Below are 24,338 nucleotides of genomic sequence, written 5' to 3'. Positions count from 1 at the left end.
CCGGCAGTGCCGCGATGAGCTTGAAACAAATTACCAAGCTCCGAAATTCCGACATTGTTATGCTAAGTAGTCCAAGCGACAAGGCATTGTTAAATGCGAAAGAATATGAAGTTGATTTTGATTTATTTTGATGTAATGTATGTTACTCCATTGATACATCACAGGAGATGAAACTGCTACTAGTTCATATTAATCGATGAAATCACCAACTTATCATTTGCGGTAATGATATACCGCAAAGATAATGATAGCGAATCCGAAACAACGCGAAGTCTGCGCTCACAATGGTCCTCTTATCTCCCCTACCTATCGCACAATCTCTCGGCTCGTAATGACTGTAGTAAATAAGAAGTGGGGACCTCAAATTTGCAATGTCGTGATCGCGCCTTCTCCTTGAAGCGGACTCCTCCGTAATTGTGGGCGAAGACGAGATGAGATGATCTGTCAATTTGACAGGACAAAACAATCAAACATGTCAGTATCTAAGCAGTGACAAGGATCTAGGGCAAAACAAGTTTGGGAGAGAGAGTGTAGATGTGGGTGTGTGTGCACATTCTAAACACAAGTTTGTCCTCCTTTGCTGCAATAAGTCAGATACCAATTTAATCAGACTCTTTGTTGTGCATTCATTGAGGTATCGAGGCTTCAGCCCATCAGATTTGCCGAATAAACAGTCACGGGAAGATTGCAGTTGTTTTCCATCGGACGTTATGGACTTTCCGAGAATTATAAACTACACTCATCAAGATGAATGCGATAGAGACAAACAGATCGTCAACGGTGTAACGACCCATGAAGACTCATTTGGACTTGTGGCTGATTAACAGTTATTTACTTCACGTACGAAGGGACCAACAAATTAAGTTCCTGAAAGTTTAACATGTGCAACAATTTGGATTATATATGAGAGTAAGGTTGTCATTGAACTTCGTGGTTGAGAACAACAAAACTAGATTCTTTTCGAATTAGAAAAAGGCGTTGATTTCTGTGTTTGTGTATGTGTGTGTGTGTGTGTGTGTATGTGTGTGTGTGGTTTTCGTTTTTGTGGGGTTTTTTTTAACGTTTTATTTGCCATTTGTCACTATGCTATGATGGGCAGATATCATTCAGGTTTCATCCCGAAGTGGTTGTTGGAAAAATGTAACGAAGGAGATTTTTCCCTAATATAATCTAATTCAGATCCGGTAGGTGACGGAGCTAGAGTTACAGGCATTTCTTTCCTTCTTGATTGTCAAACGTCGTAAGTGGTCGAAGACTCGTAGCGTACTGAACTGCTGAGTTGTGTGCCCAAAACATAATTGCAAATGTTTCAAATTACCATGACCATCTTTGCTGTGACGTCACATTTCAAGGACACCCAAGAGCGTGTAAAGTGTGACTTTCATGTCATGCTCTTGACCAAGCACGTTAATATCGATATTCCGTGGAAAATCGGCTTTTATGCCTAAGCCCCATGGGCGTAAATCCCGGGGGGATGGGGGGGGGGGGATATATCCCCCCCTGAAATGGAGGAGGGGGGATGGCCTGTACAATCATCCCCCCTGAATTTTGAGGGGAAAAAATGGAGGAAGCAGAAATGTGATTGTATCAATTTTGGCATATTGCATGACGTTTGTACGCCGGCCTTCAGACAGGTAACAGAGCTGAACAGTATTCTATCTTGTAGGAAAATGTATAATTTTCTCAAGCGCTCGCTCGCTTCGCTCGCTCGCGAAGAAAGTAACATCGACATACACTGTAAGGTATGGCTCAGGCGTTGACAACGTCAAATAGTATAGGTCTACATGTAAACATGCTATGACGCGAGTAACTGGGGACCATACAAACATACAAACAAACAATAACAACAACTTTATCGCCATAATTGAATCCCCTCCATTTCCTGAATCATTCCTGAGAAACGACAGTGACTGATGACTCAGTCAGGATACATCTATGGGCATACCAAGGGAAGATCAGGGACGTCGAATCTATGGGGGGGGGGGGGGGGCAAAGGGGCATTTGCCCCGCCCCAAAGGAAGTGTTTAGACAGACAAATCATTTATCCCCCAAGCAATTCCCGAGATGAGGACAAATCTCGAACTTTCTTAATGGAAAATTGTCCAAATATCGCCAGAACTATGCACCAGATCGTTGTATTGCAATCATGAACATGTATGCAAAAGGTCCGCTATACAGGATAAGGGATAAACTTTGTACACTTTTGACATAGATGTATATTCCCTAATCAAAGAGTGTGCAGCAGATCTTTCACTTAACAAAAGCAACCTAATATGTATAGAGGCGTCTATGGGGGGGGTGGTTCTCAAATAAAAGTGGGACAAACAAAAGCGAAAAATATAGCTACAAACGGCAGTTTTTGGAGTGTAAAATTTTAAAATCTTAAAGCTCGCTCGCTCCGCTCGCTCGCATTTAGCCGCTATGCCATTCTCCTGATGTTGCTGCCAGTGATTGACAGCAGGTGCACCCGGTGCGCCCCCCTTAATTTCCAAAGCGAAAATATAGCTACAAACGACAGTTTTTAGGACTGGAAAATGTCAAAATTTTCAAGCTCACTCGCTTCGCTCGCTAGCATTTAATCAGTATGCCATTCTCCTGATGTTGCTGCCAGTAATTGCCGGCAGTTGCGTCCGGTGTGCCCCCTTAATTTCCAAAGCGAAAAAATACAGCCACAAACGGCAGTCTTTGGACTGTAAAATGTCAAAATTTTCAAGCTCGCTCGCATCGCTCGCTCGCATTTAACCGCTATGCCATTCTCCTGATGTTGCTGCCAGTAATTGCCGGCAGTTGCACTCGGTGTGCCCCCTAAATTTCCAAAGCGAAAAAGTATAGCTACAAACGGCAGTTTTTAGACTGTAAAATGTCAAAATTTTCAAGCTCGCATTTAATCGCTATGCCATTCTCCTGATGTTGCTGCCAGTGATTGTGAGCAGGTGCGCCCCCCTTAATTTCCAAAGCGAAAAATATAGCTACAAACGAATTTGGGGACTGTAAAATGTCAAAATTTTCAAGCTCGCTCGCTCCGCTCGCTCGCATTTAATCGCTATGCCATTCTCCTGATGTTGCTGCCAGTGATTGTGAGCAGGTGCGCCCCCCTTAATTTCCAAAGCGAAAAATATAGCTACAAACGACAGTTTGGGGACTGTAAAATGTCAAATTTTTGAAGCTCGCTCGCTCCGCTCGCTCGCATTTAATTATTATTCCATTCTCCTGATGTTGCTGCCAGTAATTGCCAGCAGTTTTTGGCCCGGTGCGCCCCCTTAATTTCCAAAGCGAAAAATATAGCTACAAACGGCAGTTTTTGGACTGTCAAATGTCAAAATTTTGAAGCTCGCTCGCTTCGCTCGCTCGCATTTAATCATTATGCCATTCTCTTGATGTTGCTGCCAGTAATTGCCAACAGTTTTTGCCCGGTGCGCCCCCTTAATTTCCAAAGCGAAAAAATACAGCCACAAACGACAGTTTTTGGGACTGGAAAATGTCAAAATTTTCAAGCTCATTCGCTTCGCTCGCTCGCATTTAATCATTATGCCATTCTCCTGATGTTGCTGGCAGTAATTGCCAGCAGTTTTCGCCCGGTGCGCCCCCACCCCTTAATTTCCAAAGCGAAAAAATACTAGTACAGCCACAAAAGACATGTGGGACTGTAAAATATCAAAATTTTCAAGCTCACTCGCTTCGCTCGCTCGCATTTAATCGTTATGCCATTCTGATGTTGCTGCTCGATTGCCGGCAGTTGCGCCCGGTGTGCCCCCATAATTTCCAAAGCGAAAAACTACAGCCACAAACGGCAGTCTTTGGACTGTAAAGTGTCAAAATTTTCAAGCTCGCTCGCCCCGCTCGCTAGCATTTACCTGCTATGCCATTCTCCTGATGTTGCTGCCAGTAATTGCCAGCAGTTGCGCCTGATGCGGCCCCCCTTAATTTCCAAAGCGAAAAAGTATAGCCACAAACGGCAGTTTTTAGACTGTAAAATGTTAAAATTTTCATGCTCGCTCGCTCCGCTCGCTCGCATTTAATCGCTATGCCATTCTCCTGATGTTGCTGCCAGTGATTGACAGCAGTTGCGCCTGGTGTGCCTCCCTTAATTTCCAAAGCGAAGAATATAGCTACAAACGGCAGTTTTTGGACTGAAAAATGTCAAAATTTTCAACGCAAAGAGATTTCACCGTAGGAGGGGGAAACCCCCCTACCATACCCTCCCCCCTCGCTTGATTCGTTCCCTCACATAACCGCTCCTCCTAAGATCAAATCCTGTCTACGTCGATGATAGGCCCCATTATTAAGTAGGCCTTCACAGTGATGTCGCACAGCAAGAGCTGAAATACCACGATTTTGTCATTCAATAATATATTGTGAATATTTCATTTTCTTATTGTTTATTTAAAGAAAAGAAAACAAAATTTTCACCACACCAGATCGCTGAATTTCAGGTCTGAAAATGCAAAATCTTCCTCGTGTGGGAGAGGGATTACCCCCCCCCCCCCCATACACACCCTTCCCCCGTTCGGTCGTTCCGCTCCCTCTCACAGATATTTCCCCCCCCCCCCCAAAAAAAAAAAAAAAAAAAAATGTTTTCATACTTTTAAGGTCTAAGAACAAAAAGTCTTTATGTTGTTGCTGCCACTTTTCTCCCACTTTATATTTCATGCAAAAGAGTGGGGCATCCGATCCCTGTAAAGTGTGTGTGTGGTGGGGGGGGGGGCACAAAGCTTCTCCCCCCCCCCCCCCCAAAAAAAAAAAAAAAAAAGGCTGCGCCGGTCCGGTTATGGGCTTGTAATCGTGGTGATGGTGACCATCCCCCCCCCCCCCCACTCTTCAGTATGGATTTACGCCGTTGCTAAGCCCCCACCCCTTCGCCCCATTTTCCTGATACGTTTTAAGAAGTCGTCGTGCCACATTTCATGACATGATCCTTTCAACTTTCCGGTTTCATAATCTAGCTAAATTGACAAGGCGTCGCTTGCCACAGATAAGTAGCAAAGACGTAGATATACAAGGAAAAGAGGATGCGTTTACTGTTCTTGTAATTTGATGTTACGATGACGTGCCTTGTTTACATCATGTGGTGTTCTGTGAATCGAGATGGAGAAGAAAAGGGTGTGTTTGTGTGTGTGTGTGTGTGTGTGTGTGTGTGTGTGTGTGTGTGTGTGTGTGTGTGTGTGTGTGTGTGTGTGTGTGTGTTCGGGTGTGCGTATGTTTACGGGTGTGTGTTTGTGTGTGTGCGATGTGTATTTACCCTCCCCAAACACTAAATTGATTCATCAAAACTAAAACTGTGATAAATGGTTGTTGCCATGTCTTCGACATGCAATTGACGTGCGAGGCAGATGGAGTCCGGATGCGGAAGGGGCAGGCCCTGCCTTATCAAGCTTTTGTACTTGCAAAAAAGGGTTTCACTGCTTTCCTATTTTTTTTTGATCTCATATCTCTTGAACCTGAACGTGATCGATGACATTATTCTGACAATTTACAAGAATGTTACGACCATCGCAAAGTCTTTGACACCACATGGCTGAGACCTCACTTGTTCTGTAAACTAAATGAAATGAGTTTACCGTGCTTGGAAATTCGTCACTATTTATTTGAAGTCTTTATTCACACGCAGAGGACATGTTTTCACCCAAAATCCAAGCAGTATAGAGAAGTCGAAGAAAGGTCAAGTAAACTTCCATTTGTTTTTGTGTAAAACATTGGCAAGGAAAAAACGCAAATGACATCATGGTCGGATGACCTTTTTTCGAGGAGGCTCTAGGAGAACCATTAAAACACGATTTACTGACACTTTGGCTGTCATTTCATTCCCTTTGCTCAAGTTTTGTTTGTTTGTTTGTTTGTTTGTTTGTTAGTTTTTATAGTTCTCCTCCCAAGACAACTTCACGGGTTCGATATGTTTTTTTAACACTCCATTAATGTATTAATGTTTTATCTGAGTATTATTGCAAAGGAGGAGTTTATTCAAAATCTAACACGAGGAAAAGAAGTTATGAAAATTTTAAAGGTTCAAATATTTTCATGGAATTGCGATATAGTTTTGCATGCACATGTACCAAATAGATGATTGGATGATGACATATTCACACAAACCTTCCTTTTGATAGTACAAAAACTATGGTAATGTTTATGATTTTGCGTCATAATTAGCACTACAACCCCTTCGCCTCGTAAAGTCGGTTTTTACAACGCAAATATAATTTGATGTGAGAGTTAAAATGGTCACCTATACTCATTTGCATTTGCACCAATTTCACTGTGTTGATGAAATATTATTATGTAAAACTAATTGAAACTTCTGTGACTTCGTTATATCCGATGTCCTGACGAAGCTCCTGTGGAATAATCCTAATCTTTGTCTATTAATTATACTATATTCATTCCGTAAATAATCATAGATTATGTCCTTTTTATTCATTTATTGGATAGCATTTGCTTCCACCTTTGCTGTCATGGCGCAAAAAAAATGAACTTAATAACTAAGGTCCTTGACCCTTCTACCTCGCACCAAGTCAATGCATGTGTAGAATAGGTCCCTATTATATACTATAGCAGCTGCTCTGAATGATTAAGTATATAATCTGCATGGAGAAAATATTGAGATGCAAAAGCAGACAAAATTAAAACTCTGTAGACAAAACCGCAATGGCAAAGTTTCATGAACTTTCAGTGCGGAGACAAGGCGCTTTGAACTGCGATACCTCGGCCATGGTTTTTAATGCTGTAGTCGGAATGTCTTTCGGGACTGACACATACCCTTGATGTTACTTTTCACCCGGAAGTAAACGGAGACTCCGCAGGATGTGAGTATACAGGGCACGTCCATGTACAGCAGTAGTGAAATGTTCTCGAGAGAATAAAATGAGGTTCGTGATGACGTACGAAGTAATGCAATCGTGAAACACATTCAATGACCCTGATCAAGTGCTGATTGAGAACTGAACCTTATACAGCGTGTCCCACAAAAAATGCTAATGGCACTCTAGATGAGTACAATATTAAAATTACAACATGATATTGTTTATATCTTTGCAACCGTAAACCACAATTTCTTTTTCTACAAATGGATGAAATTTTATGAGATATGGTTTAATAATCACAAAGATATGAACATTTTTTTCGTTACACATCAGGAAACCGCTCTATCCAAGTTTTGTATTAAGTATAGTATGTGTAGTTAGGTTCAACTAACAAAATTTGTTATCTATTCAAGTGGGGCAAATGATATCTATTCACGTTCAGCCAAGTCTGCAAGGATTTTCTTTTGTCAAGACTTGGGGATGACCTATTCATTCCTCCCTCCCTGATGCGTTCAGCGAAACATGACGAAATCTGATCAAAATCAGAACAGGGTACAAGATGAATTCAAGGCAGAATTCAACAAGCACCATGCAAGGCGACAATACTCAGAAATGTGCTCAAATACAGGGAAACGGGTACAAGCAAAAACCTTAACAAGGGCAGATCGGGGAGAAGAGTATCAGTTCAAACACAAGAAAACATTGACATGCACCACGTGAGGCAAAGCCTCATTCAAGAACCCCGGCAAAGTTGATTAAGTTGCAGGAGAAACAACGTTCCACACGTAATTGGACTACGTACTTTATTCAACGTAATAACGAAACTTGGATTGAGAGATTTTCTGATGAGTGCTGAAAGAAGGCTCGTATCTCTGTGTTCAATGGACCATATCGCATAAAATTTAAGCCAGTTGTATAAAAGAAATGCTAGTTTACGATTAAAAAATTATATATAGTATGATTTGGTAATTTTCAAATTATGCTCATTTAGAATGTCATTAGCATTTTTTGTGGGACACGCTGTATAAGTCCTCCTTTAACCGTATTATCGCATTCAAAGAGACAAATCACTTCTATTTGATGCGGGACACGACCACAATATCCCCACTGCTTTAATCCTTTAGAGGAAAGAAAAGAAGAAGGACATTCCTTTTACCTTTGACTTTATTTATCTTTTTATTTCTTTTAGCAAGGTACGACTTCTGCAGAAGTGAAATATAGTGTATATGATTTAAAAATGTGTTTCAAATAGTTATGAATTAGATTGTGTGTCCTTGGTATCCATCTTTAGTGACCAGATTCCCAGATAAAAAGCTTAAGAGGCGTCAAAAAAAAATTCTTTTAGTTTCATTGTGAAAGAGAGCGTAATATCCTCATGCTAACAAAAGCAAAGATTGTTTAATGGGTCACAAGTGGAACGTGGTATAGGTCTCACAATTTTAACTAGAAAAATATGTGGGGCGAGGGCAAGAAATAAGGCCTGTTTGCTTATATGTCACAAGTGTTTCAAATTGTCCTAACCGCAGTTTGGATAATTTTCTATTTACTTTGAAAACAGCAACAATATGACCCTTTAGTGTTTCCGTTCTTTAAAAGACGATACAATGTTAAGATAACTCAGTTTAAGCGACGGGAAGTGTGTCACCATCCCCGTGCTTTTAGTTTCTTTTTTTATGTAGCTGCCATGTTGTTTAAATCGCTGAGATGTGAAATATAACATGTGACCTACATTAACCATTAACCAACTGTCCACCGTTTTGTTGAAAGCTATCATTTTGTTTATTGAATTGCTGGGCTGTAAAATATTACATGTGATTCACATTAACCCACATCAGAAAACCAAAAACCCAATATCACAATCGACTGTCCATCGCTGACATAGATCAGGACTACCCTCCGATGTCATCCGTGGGCAGATCATTGCCATCCTTGGTATTAATTTTCTCGTCCCTGGGCGTATCAAATGTTGCGATAGACTGCAGACATCAGGTGCATAGCGTCTAAAAAGCATCTTAGATCTACTTGGTGGATATGACGTCGTGGTGGCGTTCAATTTTCATACACGTAAGCGTGTATTCAATAGTTAAATCAAAATACTCTTAAGTTCATATAGCGTCTAAAAGCACAGTTATGATTGGTGGACATCGCGTCGGGAGGAGCGTTTCGATTTTTCTCATGTATTAAATGACTTCTTTCGGAAGAATTAGATACCTGACATCATCAAATGAGTTCATGATCATTTGACATCGCAAAAAGTTTAACATATAATCAGGTTATTCATTGATCGTTACTAGCTTTGTATGAATGTTAAATCTCTCTTGAGGAGCAGTATAGGATCCACGCCTGTTACTTCCTGCATATATACCTTCAAGTAGCAAACTATTGAGGTATAGGGAGGAGGAAAGGAGAAATTTCGGAAGGGAGGTGATCCAAGTATGGCAACCATACAATAGCCGGATATCGGGGTAGATTGACACAAGTGAGGAGAGGAAAAATATCAGAAAAGAAAGACTATTGTTTGTGTGTTTAAGTGAAAAAAAAAGTGGTCGTTATCGAACGAAACATGTAATGAAATTTTATCGTGTTTGAACTATAATCATGTCGAAATCAAGGGGCAAGATTAAATATTACAGGTAAAGACATGCGCAGCAGTAATATTTGGGAGCAGTTTAAGAGCTCAAAATATCGACTTGATATTGGGTGGCACAAAAGGCCAAGTTGGTATTACCGATATCTTTATGTTTCCTTGTAATATACAAGATCAACTCAAGTCTATTTACATAATTATTTCTCTCTTGATTTATTGTTTGTCCTTTCTGTACTTTTATAACATTTGTCTTCTCCTTCTGTCAAGGCACTTGATGTTGTAAAATTTTGTAAAAATATTGTAAAATATCAATTATTATTCACGGAAAGTGCAGAAATAAATTCCTTCCTGAAATGAGGAAGGGGCCAAAAAAAAAAAAAGATAAGAAAAGGAAAAGCTCTTCATATGATGTGCGATGAGCGGTTTATATCATGGTAATGTTATGACACCTTTTGCCCACCGCCCACAGAACTATTACGCAACTACCTCAATGATCATTGAACACACCCCTCATGATAGCAACGCAACGGTCCTTATGCGAACACTTTGCCAGGCAAACCTATGTCCATACCTATGTCCAGACCCCAAGACACACTATTGATACCTATATTTTGCTCTTCATCGTACCACGGGTGCAGTGGAGAAAGTAATCTGTATTTCTAAAGAACTTTTTGTGTATGCGGTTATGAACCAGACGAGTTGGTGGTTCACGTCTTCCCTGTATCTTGTTTCGGGTCTTTCATGACTACCACATTTTATGAACTTTTGCTCGCTTCGCATCACCGCTTTTCGACATAAATCATTGCATAAAACTTTGTAAGGGCATGTATCGGTTTCGGGGACATAGGGCAATCTTTCTATAAGAACAGTATACCAGCACAGTTTCTCGGTATCCAACTTGCGCATCCAATGACATTCATCCAAAGACATATAAGAAAGGAGGGAAGGATCGACTTTCGATTTCGCTTTACAATAGAAAGAAAACACACACACACACACACACACATACACACAAATGTTCAGAATGACATTGTGCCAAAGACCACCAAATTTTGATTGTTTTACACAATAACTGCACTCCCTTTCCGTAGCCCTTCAGAGCTTTGATGTGGCGCGTCCTCTGAAGTAGCCATTTGGTTTTTAGTACAAAGTTCATGAACTTTTTTCATTGTATTCCATATCCTGGCAAGAACCCCACACAGTCTGTCACAAGAAGACAGCGAAAGAAGATGCAAATTCAAATACCTCTTGCTGCTATGGAAACCCCAGACAAGCCCCCAAGTTGTCGTATTACAGGTTGTATGTAGCTTATCAGTCCTTTAGAAAAATCCAATGGCATGCGAGATCTTTTTTGACAACAGGATTTATTACATTGAATTAGTATACTGGCACTCCAGATGAGCTGAAGGGAGTTTATAAACCCACATCGACATTGTGAAAAAGTAATTATAAAGAAGAAAGGGTGTGGTGATTCTGTTTCAGCACATCTACATGTGTCCGAAGCTCTAGGAAAGGAATGTAACTAGCAAATTCTAACCCATACAAAAGTGAGGATATAAGGAATATTTTGATACCCACTACGGGAGGACGTTTAAGATTCTACAATAATCCTGTCAAAATAATGAATGAATTGTAACCCCTTCTACAGCAAAGTGAACGAGAGGTCCTGGATTCGAATCGTGCTCAGTTCAAATATCCCAGGGACCAAGAGGACGTCTCACAAAGAATTTAAGTCGATCTTAAAAAGTTACAATCAAGTATAACTCATGGTATGCTGCTGGATTCCCTGTTAAGATTTATTAAGAGTTTTCAGAGCCCACTTCATAATACTATCAATATCAAAATTTACAAATTCCTTTCTCGCTTATTTTATTTTTTCCATTTTTGGCTGCAAGAACAATTAATATCCGAAATTTTCATTTTTGTTAGGATGCTGGGGTAAGAGTAATGACAAGGCTCTTTGGCAAATTGGTGCTGTCCCGAACATACAGTTAGATGATTATTAAGACCTTACTGTCATTAGTATCGTTGTTTACCACTTTTTTTTTTCAATATCATTAGGAGCAAAAGTTGAGGAATGATGGATTGTAGTAGTTGTAGTGGTGGGTGATGGTAATAGTATTAATAGTAGAAGTAGTAGTAGTGCTGAGTAGTGGTAGTAGTGGTAATGGTAGAAGTAGCAGTAGCAGTAGTAGTGGAGGTGGTAGTAGTAGAAGTAGTAGTAGTTGTTGTTGCAGTGGTAGTGGGAGCAGTAGCAGTAGCACTAGCAGTAGTAGTAGTGGTAGCAGTAGCAGTAGTAGTGGGGATGGTGGTAGTAGTTGTTGTAGTGGTAGTGGTAGTGGGAGGAGTAGCAGTAGAGGTAGCATTAGTAGTGGTAGTGGTGGTGGTGGCGGTATTGGTAGTAGTAGTAGTAGTAGCAGTAGTAGTAGTAGTAGTAGTAGTAGAAGTATCAGTGGGAGTATGGATCTTGTATCACCAAGGAGGTACTAGGTTCTCACCTCTCACCTATCACCTCCTTGGTATAATATCTACATCCAAGACATTACGATTTACTCATTGTTAACCTGCTGTTTAATGGGCTAGCTTGCAGTCTGGATCCACCACCGATTTGGCTCCATTGTTTCACAATACACGGGTTCACCTTTGTCAGCTGTAATTGTATTTAGTCGAGGGCGTGCGCATAGGCTGCTGGCCGATGGTTGACTGGCTGGCCTGAAGGGAAAGATGAATAGGAGGAAATGGACCTACCAGAATCGCTGCGGATGGGAAAACAGAGGCTTGTAGATACCAGCAGCCTTACAGGTGTTTGCCCTCCATCCGGGGTCTTTCCATACAGAGTCTGTGGAAGTTCATCACCACTGTAGCTGACATCCGATATCGACAATTAGAGGCCTTTCAAAACTTAAATGAAATCTAATTTGAAAGCAAAAAAAAAACAAAAAAAAAACAAAACAAAACAAAAAACAAAACAAACAAAAACAAGCAAAATGTTTATATCTCTTGTTACGAAGGATGCTCACCGCGCAGCCTCTAGTGGCATAATGGTGAACACGCGTATATAGTGCCGATGTGACTACATCTTTGAATGATTCTAGGACAAAGGTCCGTAGTTCTTGCTGCAAAATTGTTTGTATCAACAATGCTATGTACACAGATTAACAACGGGCTAATCTTAGAAAGTTATGGATTATGATAATGCGCTGAGCAAGAAGGTATGTGTAAGATATGTCTGTAATTGATTGCGCCGATTTTTTTTTTTTTTAATTTCGGCGTTTTCTTCCGTGATGCTCGCAATGCTCCCGGAGAAACAAAAACACAAGCAAATCAGGAGATGCTAGGCCTCTCTTTAAACTGCGCGCCAAATGCTGCAACTCACTATTTTGTCCGTGGCGAGGTTTACTTTAGCGAGAGTGTAACGTTTCCTCTTTCACGGTCTATTGTTACCGATTACTGCTAAATGATGTTGCCATATGGGTCAAATAGCGTTTGCCAGGCAGTCATTGCGGTTGCCCAGTTCCGCCCTTTCTGTGATAATCTTACATCCTTGTCAATTTCCCGTTTTGATTCAACACGTGTCGAAGAAAATAAAGCGTTTAAGCAATCCTTAATAATTGTCACTCAGTTGCGCGTGACACGCTGTGACAAGTGCGTTGGATGCTGAAAGAATCATCCGCTATCGAAGATCAAGGAGCTCATTCCCTGCTGCAATGCGGCAATACATCCTTTATCTTGGTCTCCCTCTTATCATAGACCTAGTCTATGCTCTCCCCAACAGATTCATTGCCATGTTTTCGTAAAAAAGTAAAGGCATAAGGAAATGGAAGGGGGGGGGGGGGAGAGACGGGGGGTTCTGTGGACCGTTGTTTCGGGTGTTCATGAATGTTCGAAGATTCTGCAGTTACTATACTGTAGGTGTGTTTGATAGGCTTGTGATTAGCGGCTCGGGGCTCGAACGATTGACATTTGTCAAAGTTTTAAATCGACATACTCTCGTCTTTTGAAATATAGAAGATGAAAAGAAAACATAGTTATGTTTTAGCTGTATATATATATATATATACATATATATATATATATATATATATATATATATATATATATATACATATATACATTGTATATTTATATATATATATATATATATATATATATATATATATATATATATATATATATATATATATATATATACATATATACATTGTATAATTATATATATATATATATATAATTATATATATATATATATGCTCTATGTAATTTCCTGTCGGTTTCAAACGCTTAATGTATTCATTCAAGGCAGCGTTGAGTCGGTGTTTCAGGAAAATATTTGGCTAAAATGTTTAATTTATCATCACAGCTTCTTTCCGTTGTACATATTATGCCTGATCTATTTCCAAAAGTGACAGGCAAAATACCTGACAGTCTGAGAGGCAAAAATACTGGTAAGAACATCAGAGGCATTTGTGCTAAAGGTAGATATGTCAGACGTCTAAATGCCAGAGGTAATCATGGTAATAGAATAGAAACACATTTACATAAAGCTATTAAAGTTAACATGTTGAAGTGATAACGCTACAGATTAGAAGTTTTACAGAAAATCGATCTGAAATATTTGTCCTGGGCCCCGTCTTATAAAGCCTTCAAATCAATCACAAGTCCCCAAATCAATCGCAACTTGCATTGCAGCTCACAAGAAACATGTGATTGATTTCTATCACAAGTCTTTATAGGACAGGCCCCTGGTGTAATATTTGAATGATATCACAAGAAATTGAAAAATTATCACACACACACACACACACACACAAAAACACTTATTCACACTGCCCTTGGTTATATAGATACTGTGGAGTAGGGCGCTACGCTATACCTCTGACACATATACACCTAACTCCGACATATTCCCCTCTGACATATTTCCTTCTGACATATTCCCTTCTGGCATATTTCCTTCTGACATATTCCCTTCTGGCATATTCCCTTCTGACATATTCCCTTCTGGCATATTCCCTTCTGACATATTTCCTTCTGACATATTTCCTTCTGACATATTTCCTTCTGACATATTCCCTTCTGACATATTCCCTTCTGACACATTTCCCTCTGACATATTTACTTCTAACATTTTGACCTCTGACATCATTTACCCTTAGCATTTTTGCCTTTGATATCTTTATCTCTGACAGATTGACACTTCTCTAAATATTGAAGGAATAGCAAACATAAATTTATCGATTATCTACCACAACAAGCACCGAGAGTTCACCAACCTCTTTAAGGAAATTACCGTTTGAGACTTTGTTGATGTATACATAAGAAAGCCTACACCAAGTATCTTAAGTTTTGTAGATGATTAATAATCAGAGTAGATTTTCACAAATCAAACATTTCTCGAACTACTATAAGTAAAAAAGAACCAAACACACACACAGAAAAAAAAAGACGCTCCACTTTCAACATATAATGAAGAGCTATGATATTCACCTAGAGTTCATACACGTCATTTTGATGGTATGATGTTTTAAATGTTGGAGTAGGTACTCGTGAAGCGTGCGCGTGTTTCGTTACAGCTATTTTTTGTTTCGTTGCCTTTTTTAGCTTTGTTCAATCTTAGCCAGTTTGATCAGCACCACTTCAGATTTTTTTTTTATGTTTTCTTTTGTCTCTTTCGATACTAGTCTCTGTAGCATTGTCATATTGTAAAATATACTGTATATATATATATATATATATATATATATATATATATATAGTAACTAAGCTGGCTCCTTTTCTCAGTATCTGTTTTATCTTTCTTTGAGTGGCCAAAGTAGTTTCTGTGATGATTGGGAAAGAGTTCTTTTTCTTTTGATTTTCGATTTGCCTGAGCAGCACTTAAAACTTCTTTTGTATTACTCGATCTAAGTTATGAGATCATCTATTACATAATTTATGGACTTACAAGAAAAAAAAAATTCACGTGTAAAAGGTAATTGGTTGCCTCAGCAATAATCAGTAACTGTTTAAGAGAATAAGAATAGATAGAATGCGTGCAATAAAATACTGTGACTAACAAAAATTAAATATTCTGTGCCTAAATCAAATTGAAACAAAACATCTTGCACATAGTGTACGTTACTGCAACAAAATTTTAGTTTCATGCTTTAGAGTTTGTTGTTGTTGTTCTTCTTCTTCCTCTTCTTCTTGACTTATCTCTTTCCAAAATGCGCAGAGAGAAAGATGGCTCAGAAAATAAAAATGAGCAGACGAGATTCAAACTATTATTGTAATATGCAAGTACATTTGTCTTTCCGTGTATGTTTCTCTGCTTGTCTGCCAGTCCATTTGTCTGTCATTCAGTCTATCTGTATGTCGGTATGTGTCCTATTCAAAACCCGAGATGACTCCTTTGTCCCGTTTGCTGCATGTACTGTTTCTAGATTGAAGCGTACTACACAGTAAACAAGATCGTCTATCAAAAATAGATTTGCGAAGCAGTAGCGATAGCGCAACACATAATCGAAACATGAAATATAAACCATCAAACTTTTGTGATTATTCGATATAGTTTACAGCTTTCTGTCTTTCTCTCTTTATATTCATCTATCTATTTTCGTCATTGACTATCGTCGAGATAAATTTTAATACTACAGTATAGTATCCAACAGCAAACCATGTTAATTTCTTTCAAAATTTACATGTTGAGGCCTGTAATGCTGAAGTAATGGTTATAAGAATGAAATGATCAAGAAGTACAAATCCATGCACCTTAATTACCACAAACTTGGTGACGGGTACGGTGATGATGCAGTCAATCAGAATCAAGATTACCAATTAATTATTACTTCTCTATCTTAAAAAGAAAAGGATAATCACGAGTCTTGTCTTACTGTCATTTGATGAGCCTGTTGATCAACTCAAACATAAATTAATCATTTTCATCTGATGATTGACATGGTGCTATTTTCTTTCATCAACAGAAAAACAAAATCATGACTTCCTTTTTTCGGGTTCTCATTTTCCAGGATTATTTGTGTTTTTTTCAAAGGTACATAATACGCTGATAAGTTTTCGACGTAATCATAAACTTCACATTACGGAAAAGAGAATTAATCTAAATATCACAAATCATTATTGTTAATTTAACATATATCACATTTCCGATCAATGGTAATTCTGTTTCAGTTTCGTAGAATCTTCGTAGTGTGCTTACAAAATAAGATCTCACCAAGGAAGCACTGATGGTGCGCGCTAACCTTGCTTAATGTGTGCATAATTATGTGCGTGTATGTTTAAATAATAAATATAGAGAAAAAAGTAACGGAGGCAGAAGGGTGAATAGATTGATAATAAGTAGACAGATTTGATTTGATTTGATTTGATTCAGTTTAATGTGCTTAGATTCAAAGGTGATTTCCTGTCAACAAAAGTTTCATGTAGACCTATGAGTTATCAAACAGGCGTTCCATCTTAACTTTAACAGGGGTGTTACCTTTATGACCACCTAAGAGTTGTATTGTATTTTCCGACAAGCCCACTGCCATCTTGATCCTCACCTTGATCCCCAGATGTAGGCCAGGATCATTTAAAGAGCTTTCAGTTCATCGGACGCCCTCATGCGGGAAAAAGTATTATCATGGTCAATGTGAATTCGCTGTGTTGGTTGACAGTCAACACAATCAGGGGATTTTTTTAATGTATAAGTAGCAGACCGCTAGAGTACCGAGCTCCGGAGCGCGTATTCCCAACAGGTAGCGGGAAATGTCAAGGAAAAAAAAAATAGTTGGGGGGGGGGGGGACGGGCGTTGTCCTTAATTTCAAAGTGCCGCCTCAAGGTACAAACAGGCTCAATTTCATTAAGTTCACTGCGTAATGTATGTTCGTGATTGAATCAGGACGGCGCTACGTTCTCCGTCCTACTTTCTCTATCGCCTCCACCGCAAGAAATCAATATAACAGGAAAAAATAATGATGATAATGATGATGACGATGATGACCACTATTCTTGAGTTTATATTGGTACTTACGAACTCAGAAGGCAAACCCGTTGACCACAATGTATTCTCGAGGGTTTCCTGAGTTTATAAAGAAAAAAAAATAGGCCTACTTGCCGTCACTACCAATATTTCCATTACGTTCGTCCACAGGTCCGAACAATGTCGTCCAGATTAAAGGAGAGTCTACATAACTGTATGTGTGTGATTGTGTGTGACTGTGTGTGATTGTGTGTGTGCGTATGTGTGTATGTGTAGAATGTGCACTCATTACCTCTTCATGGGAGTGGGGATCCTCGAATCCCTCTTTATCAGAACAAAAAATAAAGATAATGGGTACATCATACGCTCTCCTCTCGTTCATATAGCTGTCAGACTATAGCATAGAGTGAAAGATAAACGATACCGAAGGCATGCTGTTAATGGTGCGTAACTTCCTGGGGCAAATATCATTCGCTTTGTACCTGTAATGGACAGGTGGACAACTTCACAAAACTGCTGTGTGTCGAGCTGCACGTAGTCGCCATTACACATCTGCTCTAGTACATACACACAGCCACGATTTCTTTTAAATTCTTTTCTCCAATTTCCATTCCCCTTCTCAGTCACTGTCTGTCACAATGGCTCTTATGTTATAGTAGTTATTCATACATCCGGAAGCATCTTACCGTATGTAGCCTCAAGCGAAGTACATAATGGCTGGAGCCGCCGGAGACAAAATTAGTACTACATGGCTCATGGAGCTTACAAAATAAAACGACATACATACACCCTGGGATCAAGTTGCAATAATTAGTGACTGCTGGTCTGAAAACAGGGCTGTCAATGACATCACGTATGAACGAGTGTTTTTGGTATGTTTATGTTTGATTCCTTTGACATGATTTTAGAATAAACAGATCCCTCTTCTTTCCCGCGAGCTACTCCTTGAAGATATTTTACCCATCCTGCTGATCTTCTTGATGTACAGGTGTAATTACTGAGAAGACTTAATTGTCCTATTGCCTCACCATCGACAATCTTCATATTATACAGATATCGCCTCTTTAGAGGTGTAATTATGACACCTGGCATTCCCGCGGGACAGAAAAATATTGTCTCGAGTTAAAAATTATCATATAACTCCCAAGGGACTATTAAGTGTTATATTACAACGACAGACAAGACACATTATACGGCGTGTACCTCCCTGGTATATGTTATAAGATGTACTATGATCTACATGAATACACATCATTAATCATTCTAGCCCCGTCGGCAGCCAGCGAAATTCTTGAAAGATATTACCTAAGTGACGTCACTGTTGGCAGTATAACGATTTCGATCCTTGCCGCATTAGTCATCACGTGACTGCACTATGACCAATCGCTCGCTTAAAATCAATAATTGTTACCATTCTCTGTAAAGACCAAGGACCTTCATCAGGTTCATAAACACTTGACTTCATCGAGGGGCGTATCAGCAAAATTGCTCAAGGGATGCACTTTTCAGATCATGATACTCCCTCAAATATAATCTCCGATTGCGCATCATTTCGTGATTCAATTTATTTTCTAATCTCGTGTCATCGTGATACCTTTTATGGTTTCCTACCATTCGTTTAGAATGAATGTCAATCACGATATATCGCTTAATGTATAATTTTACTTGCCGAGACCGTTTCGGCAGTTCTGGACTGTGATGAACTGAGATAAGTCATGTTCACAATCGCTCCGGGAACTGTGGTAATCCATTGATGCTATTATTTCGGTTAGGAATAATGTTGATGCACTTTATCAATTCCATGCATTTCCTCTCCCATCCTGTCTCCCTGCATCTCTCCCTCTCTTCCTCTCTCTCTCTCTCTCCCTCTCCGTCTTACCTTTGTCTAACATATCGTTTAAAAAGAAAAGTTCCTGTCTCTAGATGTTCACGATCGGACAGACATCTGCCGATGATTAACAGTCCAATAGGTCGCATGTTTCAGACTGCATGCTCTGCAAATTCGAACTAACTAGATGAGTTGCCTATATTTTGCCTATATTATTTATACTCCTGTATGTAATGTGGATAATGGATATGGATATATATTTATATATACACATCTATATTATTTTGTTCATAATACTACCGCTTGAATGTGCGTCTGTATTTACATAATACACAAGATGCACCTAACCTCTCCATGAGGTTTGTAAAAAAAAAAAAAAAAAAAAAAAAAAACACACATATGAATATCGTGTAATGGTAGTGATTTTGTTTTACTGACTCTTCTGACATTTTATGTAGAGTTCGTGATTATGGTATGACAAGAAAATTTTAGTGTTAAGAGAAAGCGGATGACGTTGACGACATGACAGACATTACTATCAAGTTTCCGTTGAATGTTCTAGCATGGCGTTTTGTTGAGGGTACATCAAACTACCCAACCGCCGTATCATTTTACCCGGATGCCACTTGCGTCAAATCGCTCATCGTAGATTATTAATTGCTCGGCTTCTTGTTAGAAGCAGTAAGACCAGATTTTAAAAGCTGCAGTTTTCCCCCCTTTTCCAACATTTTTGTGATGACATCATGATGTTGATAAACATCGAACGAGATTGTTGAGGTCATTACCTTTCAACGAATAGGAAATGAGGGGAAAATCAAGAAATAGTGACGTCAGTGTCACATGAGCAAGCTGTAGATAGGTAGTGAAGTGTCAAATGCTTTACATGTAACCTACTCATGTAACTTGTAGATAGTTTTGTTCAATTGTTCCAATCGTATCATTTTTCTGGCTATTCTTTTCATATTTTGCTGTATATTACATATAGTTTATTTTCTTTGTAAAATTTTACATTCAAATAACATTTTTCCGAAATATATTCGTGTACACATTTGTTTTGAACCCCGCTTATTATGCTTATGATATGCTCTTCTATACTCATCTCATTTCTTTTATCTTCCTTTTCTCCTTTGTCACTACGTTTCATCGATCACGTAGACGATTCGTCAGGCAGCCTGCCTCACTCTCGCCTACCTTGCCTTCGATCGATATCGACTCATCATTCAGCCGACGTCATCAACGAGATGGAGGTCGCCTCCGTACGTCCTCACTGCGCTCGCAGTGATTTGGATAGGTATAAAAAAATTTCAGCAATCAGTACTCACGTACTTGTTACCAGATTCCATTATTCATTCATTCATTCAGTTTCCACACAAATTATGCGTTGTATGTGTAACACATCCACAGAGATCAATAAAAAGTAACGCACGTAGTAAATTCACTTTATAAAGACTGTAATGATTTTACATGACACAGAATGAATTCCAATCAATTGGAAGAGTACATTACAGTCATATTGGATGATTAAGATTATGCGCGGGAAACCTACAGAGAAGTAGATGCATGTGGGGTAGGTCCCACGAAAAACAACAACAACAACAACACTCAGTCAATCACTATTAGTATTATGTGCACAATGACTTATTAGAGGATGAAAGTAACAAGCCTAATGACAATATTGGTGATTGTAGTATTGAAAAAGTGCAACAATACCGATGGCAGTATATAGTGCAGTACTTGAACTAGTGGTGGCTTTCACGATAGTTGAATCAAATAATGACAGTGATATATCAATAATAAAGAAATTACATAGGGACACAATATGCCCCCTCCTTCCCCCATGGGCCTGAAAAGGGTCAATATATCTTGGGATTTATAGGGTAAGTAAGTCGGTTACGTTGGCCATTATTCTTGTGAAGGAGTCTATGCGCTTTTAACATGTGGTTCACCCAGTTTCACTTCCGTTCCCTTTCTGTTACATTTCGTTAGTCCGGTTCGTCATTCCGAAGGTTCGTTATTTCAAAAATGAAAAAGAATCGTTGTTCCGTAGGTTTGATAGGACTTTTTTTTTTTAGATTCACGAACCATATTTTATTTCCATACTGTCGAACTTTCGGAATAACAAACCTTATTCCGGATCAACGACCCTTAGGAATAACGAACCCTATTTCATATTCGGGCTAACGAACCTTAATTTTGAATGACTAATCTCGGAAATTCGGCACAAGTGTTTGCATTATTGAACCCTTTCCTTTGCGGGCTAACGTAGGTACAAGGAATTTGAGTGTTTCGGTGCAGCCAACCTTTGGAGTAACAAACTTTTTTTTTTTTCATTTTCGTATTAACAAAGCATCGGAATAACGAACATTTCGCACTCCCTTTTCTGTCCATATTTTAGTTTCCGGTATCCTGCAGCTACCTACCGCTGTACTGACCGGGTTGAACGATGCAGGGTCCTGTCGCGAGTATAGGCCTTCACGCGGAGGTGCCTGGTACTACTGGGTAAAGGTGCTGACTGTGTACCTCTTTCCCCTTGCCGTTATTGCCTTCTGCTACTTCAAAATCTGGCGGCGCCTCAGCGCCCCACGGAGATCGTCTACGCGCAGCGGCAGCATCAAGATGCGCACATTCCGAAAGCGCAGTGCGCGTCGCATCCTGATCATCGTAGCCATCTTCGCAGTCCTCTGGATGCCCATCTTCGTCGTCCACCTCTGGCCGCACTACGACGTCGTGGTCACCGAAGACTCGCCCAGTTACGTCTACGTGCACCGCGTCACCAACTTTGGACTCTACTTGAGCATGATGCTTAATCCCTTCTTGTACGCGTTCGCCGGGCAGGGATTTAAGAAACACTTCAAGAAATTCGGCGGGCAGACTATATCCTCGTCTACTGGCGATCTTGACAGGGAGCAAACACCAGAAGGGAAGTGACAGCCTTCCAATTAAAAAAAAAAACGTTCGATTTGTAGTGGGCGAAAAGGAGTCTGTTATTACTTATCACCGATTAATTTCTGCATTGATGACATCTTGCCCTCAAAAACTTGACTGCTCTTAACGGAGTTGCAGATTGACTTTCCGTAACCATGGTAACTATACTGACTGCAATATACCAAAGAATGACAATGGTTCTGTGATTCGCGGCAAATTTGGGGCTTTCCAAGATACAGTCACTGTGATTCTGTGAACATCGCTTACGCCTATTGTAATGCCCACTACGTCCTGTGGTGTCGATTGAGTTTGATCGTGTCATCGTGCAAGTCAAATGTGCTGGGCTGGCTTGTACGTAACTAATTTACCGTAATGAATCCCCTTTTTGTGATGTTTCAGTTTCTCGTTGTTATCGTACGTCATAGTAAATCGTAATCACTATTACAAAGCAGCAAGGGAAGATTGCACCTTACGAACGTATCTTTTCAAAATCACATCTCAAATCTTATATCAATATTCGAGTGTAACTGCAACTTATATTAACTGATGTCAGATATGACAAGAAGCAATCAATTGTTTCATGTTAAACTATTTTGATAAGCACTAGGTGTGTAGGAAAGTGGGCCACATGGTGCATTAAGATTTGCTTTTATTATGTACGCTTGTCTTGAATCAAAGGATGATGGCGTGCTTTTCAGAGGTAATTGCACGTGGCAGTCGTAAAGTGCTGGGCAACCTCTAAATATCGCAGTGATTTGATTTGCTCAGTATGAGAATATAACAGAACCCCGAAAGACTCTTTTTAAACTGAACGTCATGCCTTGGGTGTCTTCCTTTTGCTTTAAAAAGGGGGAAACGAATGTAACAGAAACTGTCATATCAACATCTCGATGTGAGCAGGTCTCATACACCATCATTTTATTTATTTCATGGGACGCCATTAGGGACTTTTCGATTTGCACGTTGAGCCAGGCGTCACCCTGTTATGACGTAGTTTTTACGTACTGCGCATGCGCGAGCGTCGACCCTCGGCTCATCGCACAAATTTCGAACGCGTTAACCCCGGTTATCACCGTCCACCCAAATCGGTTGCGCCGCGCTCAACCCACCTTGCTATGACGTCACACTCCTCTCGGGTATCGTGCGGAAGAGCACGATGACTCTCGGGAAATCCGTGCTCAATTCACCTGTTTTCCTTTTTCTTTCGAGAGAATATTTATATTCTATTTACATGAAAGCTTATGATCTTGATACGTCACAGTAGCAGCGCTGACATACAAACTACAGCCTCTGGTACCTACTTTATTTGTCCGTTTTCACTGTTTCGCAGTTTGCAACTGCCTACCGTAGTCCCACACATGCATTTACACGTAATGTTTTACGCAAACAGATCTTGGTGCTTTAGGCCTAGCTAGTGCAGCAGTGCATTTGCCTAGTAGTCTTACCATGCATCATGTTTTAAAATCCACATAATTCCTCCCAGGATACGCATCTAGTCAAAGACAAAATAAATATTACAAGTACAGAAACGAGTCACAAATTCCGCATACTAGTATATGCACGCAAGCCCAGGTTTCCTCCTGCACACGCCACGCACGAGACGTGACGCCGGCGCCCGAAATCGAAATGTGTTTTAGCAGCGGGTCAACGTACAGACGTGACGCCCTGACGTACGGTTGCGCTCGGCGGCACGTCCTTCTCGTTCACCCAATCGAAAACTCCCTATTATTTTAGATTGTTTCATCGAGACGCCGATATCATGGAATAAATGGAATGGATTTTTGCAAGAATTAAAAAGAAATGTATATACATAGTAGAAATAAGTCACATATTTTTTCATCTGACTTTGCCAATTAAGTTCATAGAAGAAAAGGTAAGGTCAAAAGGACAACTATAACTGACGCTAACTAATGCACGTGATATATCAGCACTCGATTTGATACAGCACGAACTGGTCTTCATCTCAAAAGCAATTCTCAGAAAGAAATCAAAACAGCGGGAGGAATACAGGAGAGCCGTAGAGGAATAATATGAGAGACTGCAACAGTATTTCTGACAAACTATGCGGGAATGAAGACTACTGGTGGGGGAATACAATATTGTATTTTAGAAAGCATTCCTCGTCATACTGTGTGGCTATGAAATTGAAATGCACGATTGCAGTGTTTGCATTCTGATCACCTGCACGAAATCGATGATCCACGGTACACTATTCTATGTAGCTCGCTGAGCACAGAAGGATATGG

At 39.8% G+C, this 24,338-nt stretch overlaps 1 protein-coding gene across 1 annotated transcript in view; it reads left to right on the top strand.

Moving 5' to 3' along the window:
* LOC140233527 (somatostatin receptor type 2-like) overlaps positions 1–22,095 on the top strand; it is a 47,528-nt gene extending 25,433 nt beyond the window's left edge. The window contains exons 3-4 of the mRNA XM_072313646.1: positions 20,323–20,458; positions 21,563–22,095. Of these exons, the coding sequence (XP_072169747.1) occupies positions 20,323–20,458; positions 21,563–22,095 (669 nt within the window). The remainder of the gene's footprint in view (positions 1–20,322; positions 20,459–21,562) is intronic.
* The last annotated feature ends 2,243 nt before the right edge of the window (positions 22,096–24,338 follow it).

The sequence above is a fragment of the Diadema setosum genome, chromosome 9 (assembly GCF_964275005.1).
Source record: "Diadema setosum chromosome 9, eeDiaSeto1, whole genome shotgun sequence".
NCBI lineage: Eukaryota > Metazoa > Echinodermata > Echinoidea > Diadematoida > Diadematidae > Diadema > Diadema setosum.
The sequence above is the reverse complement of the archived record's forward strand: the minus strand, read 5'-3'. Positions and strand labels throughout refer to the sequence as shown.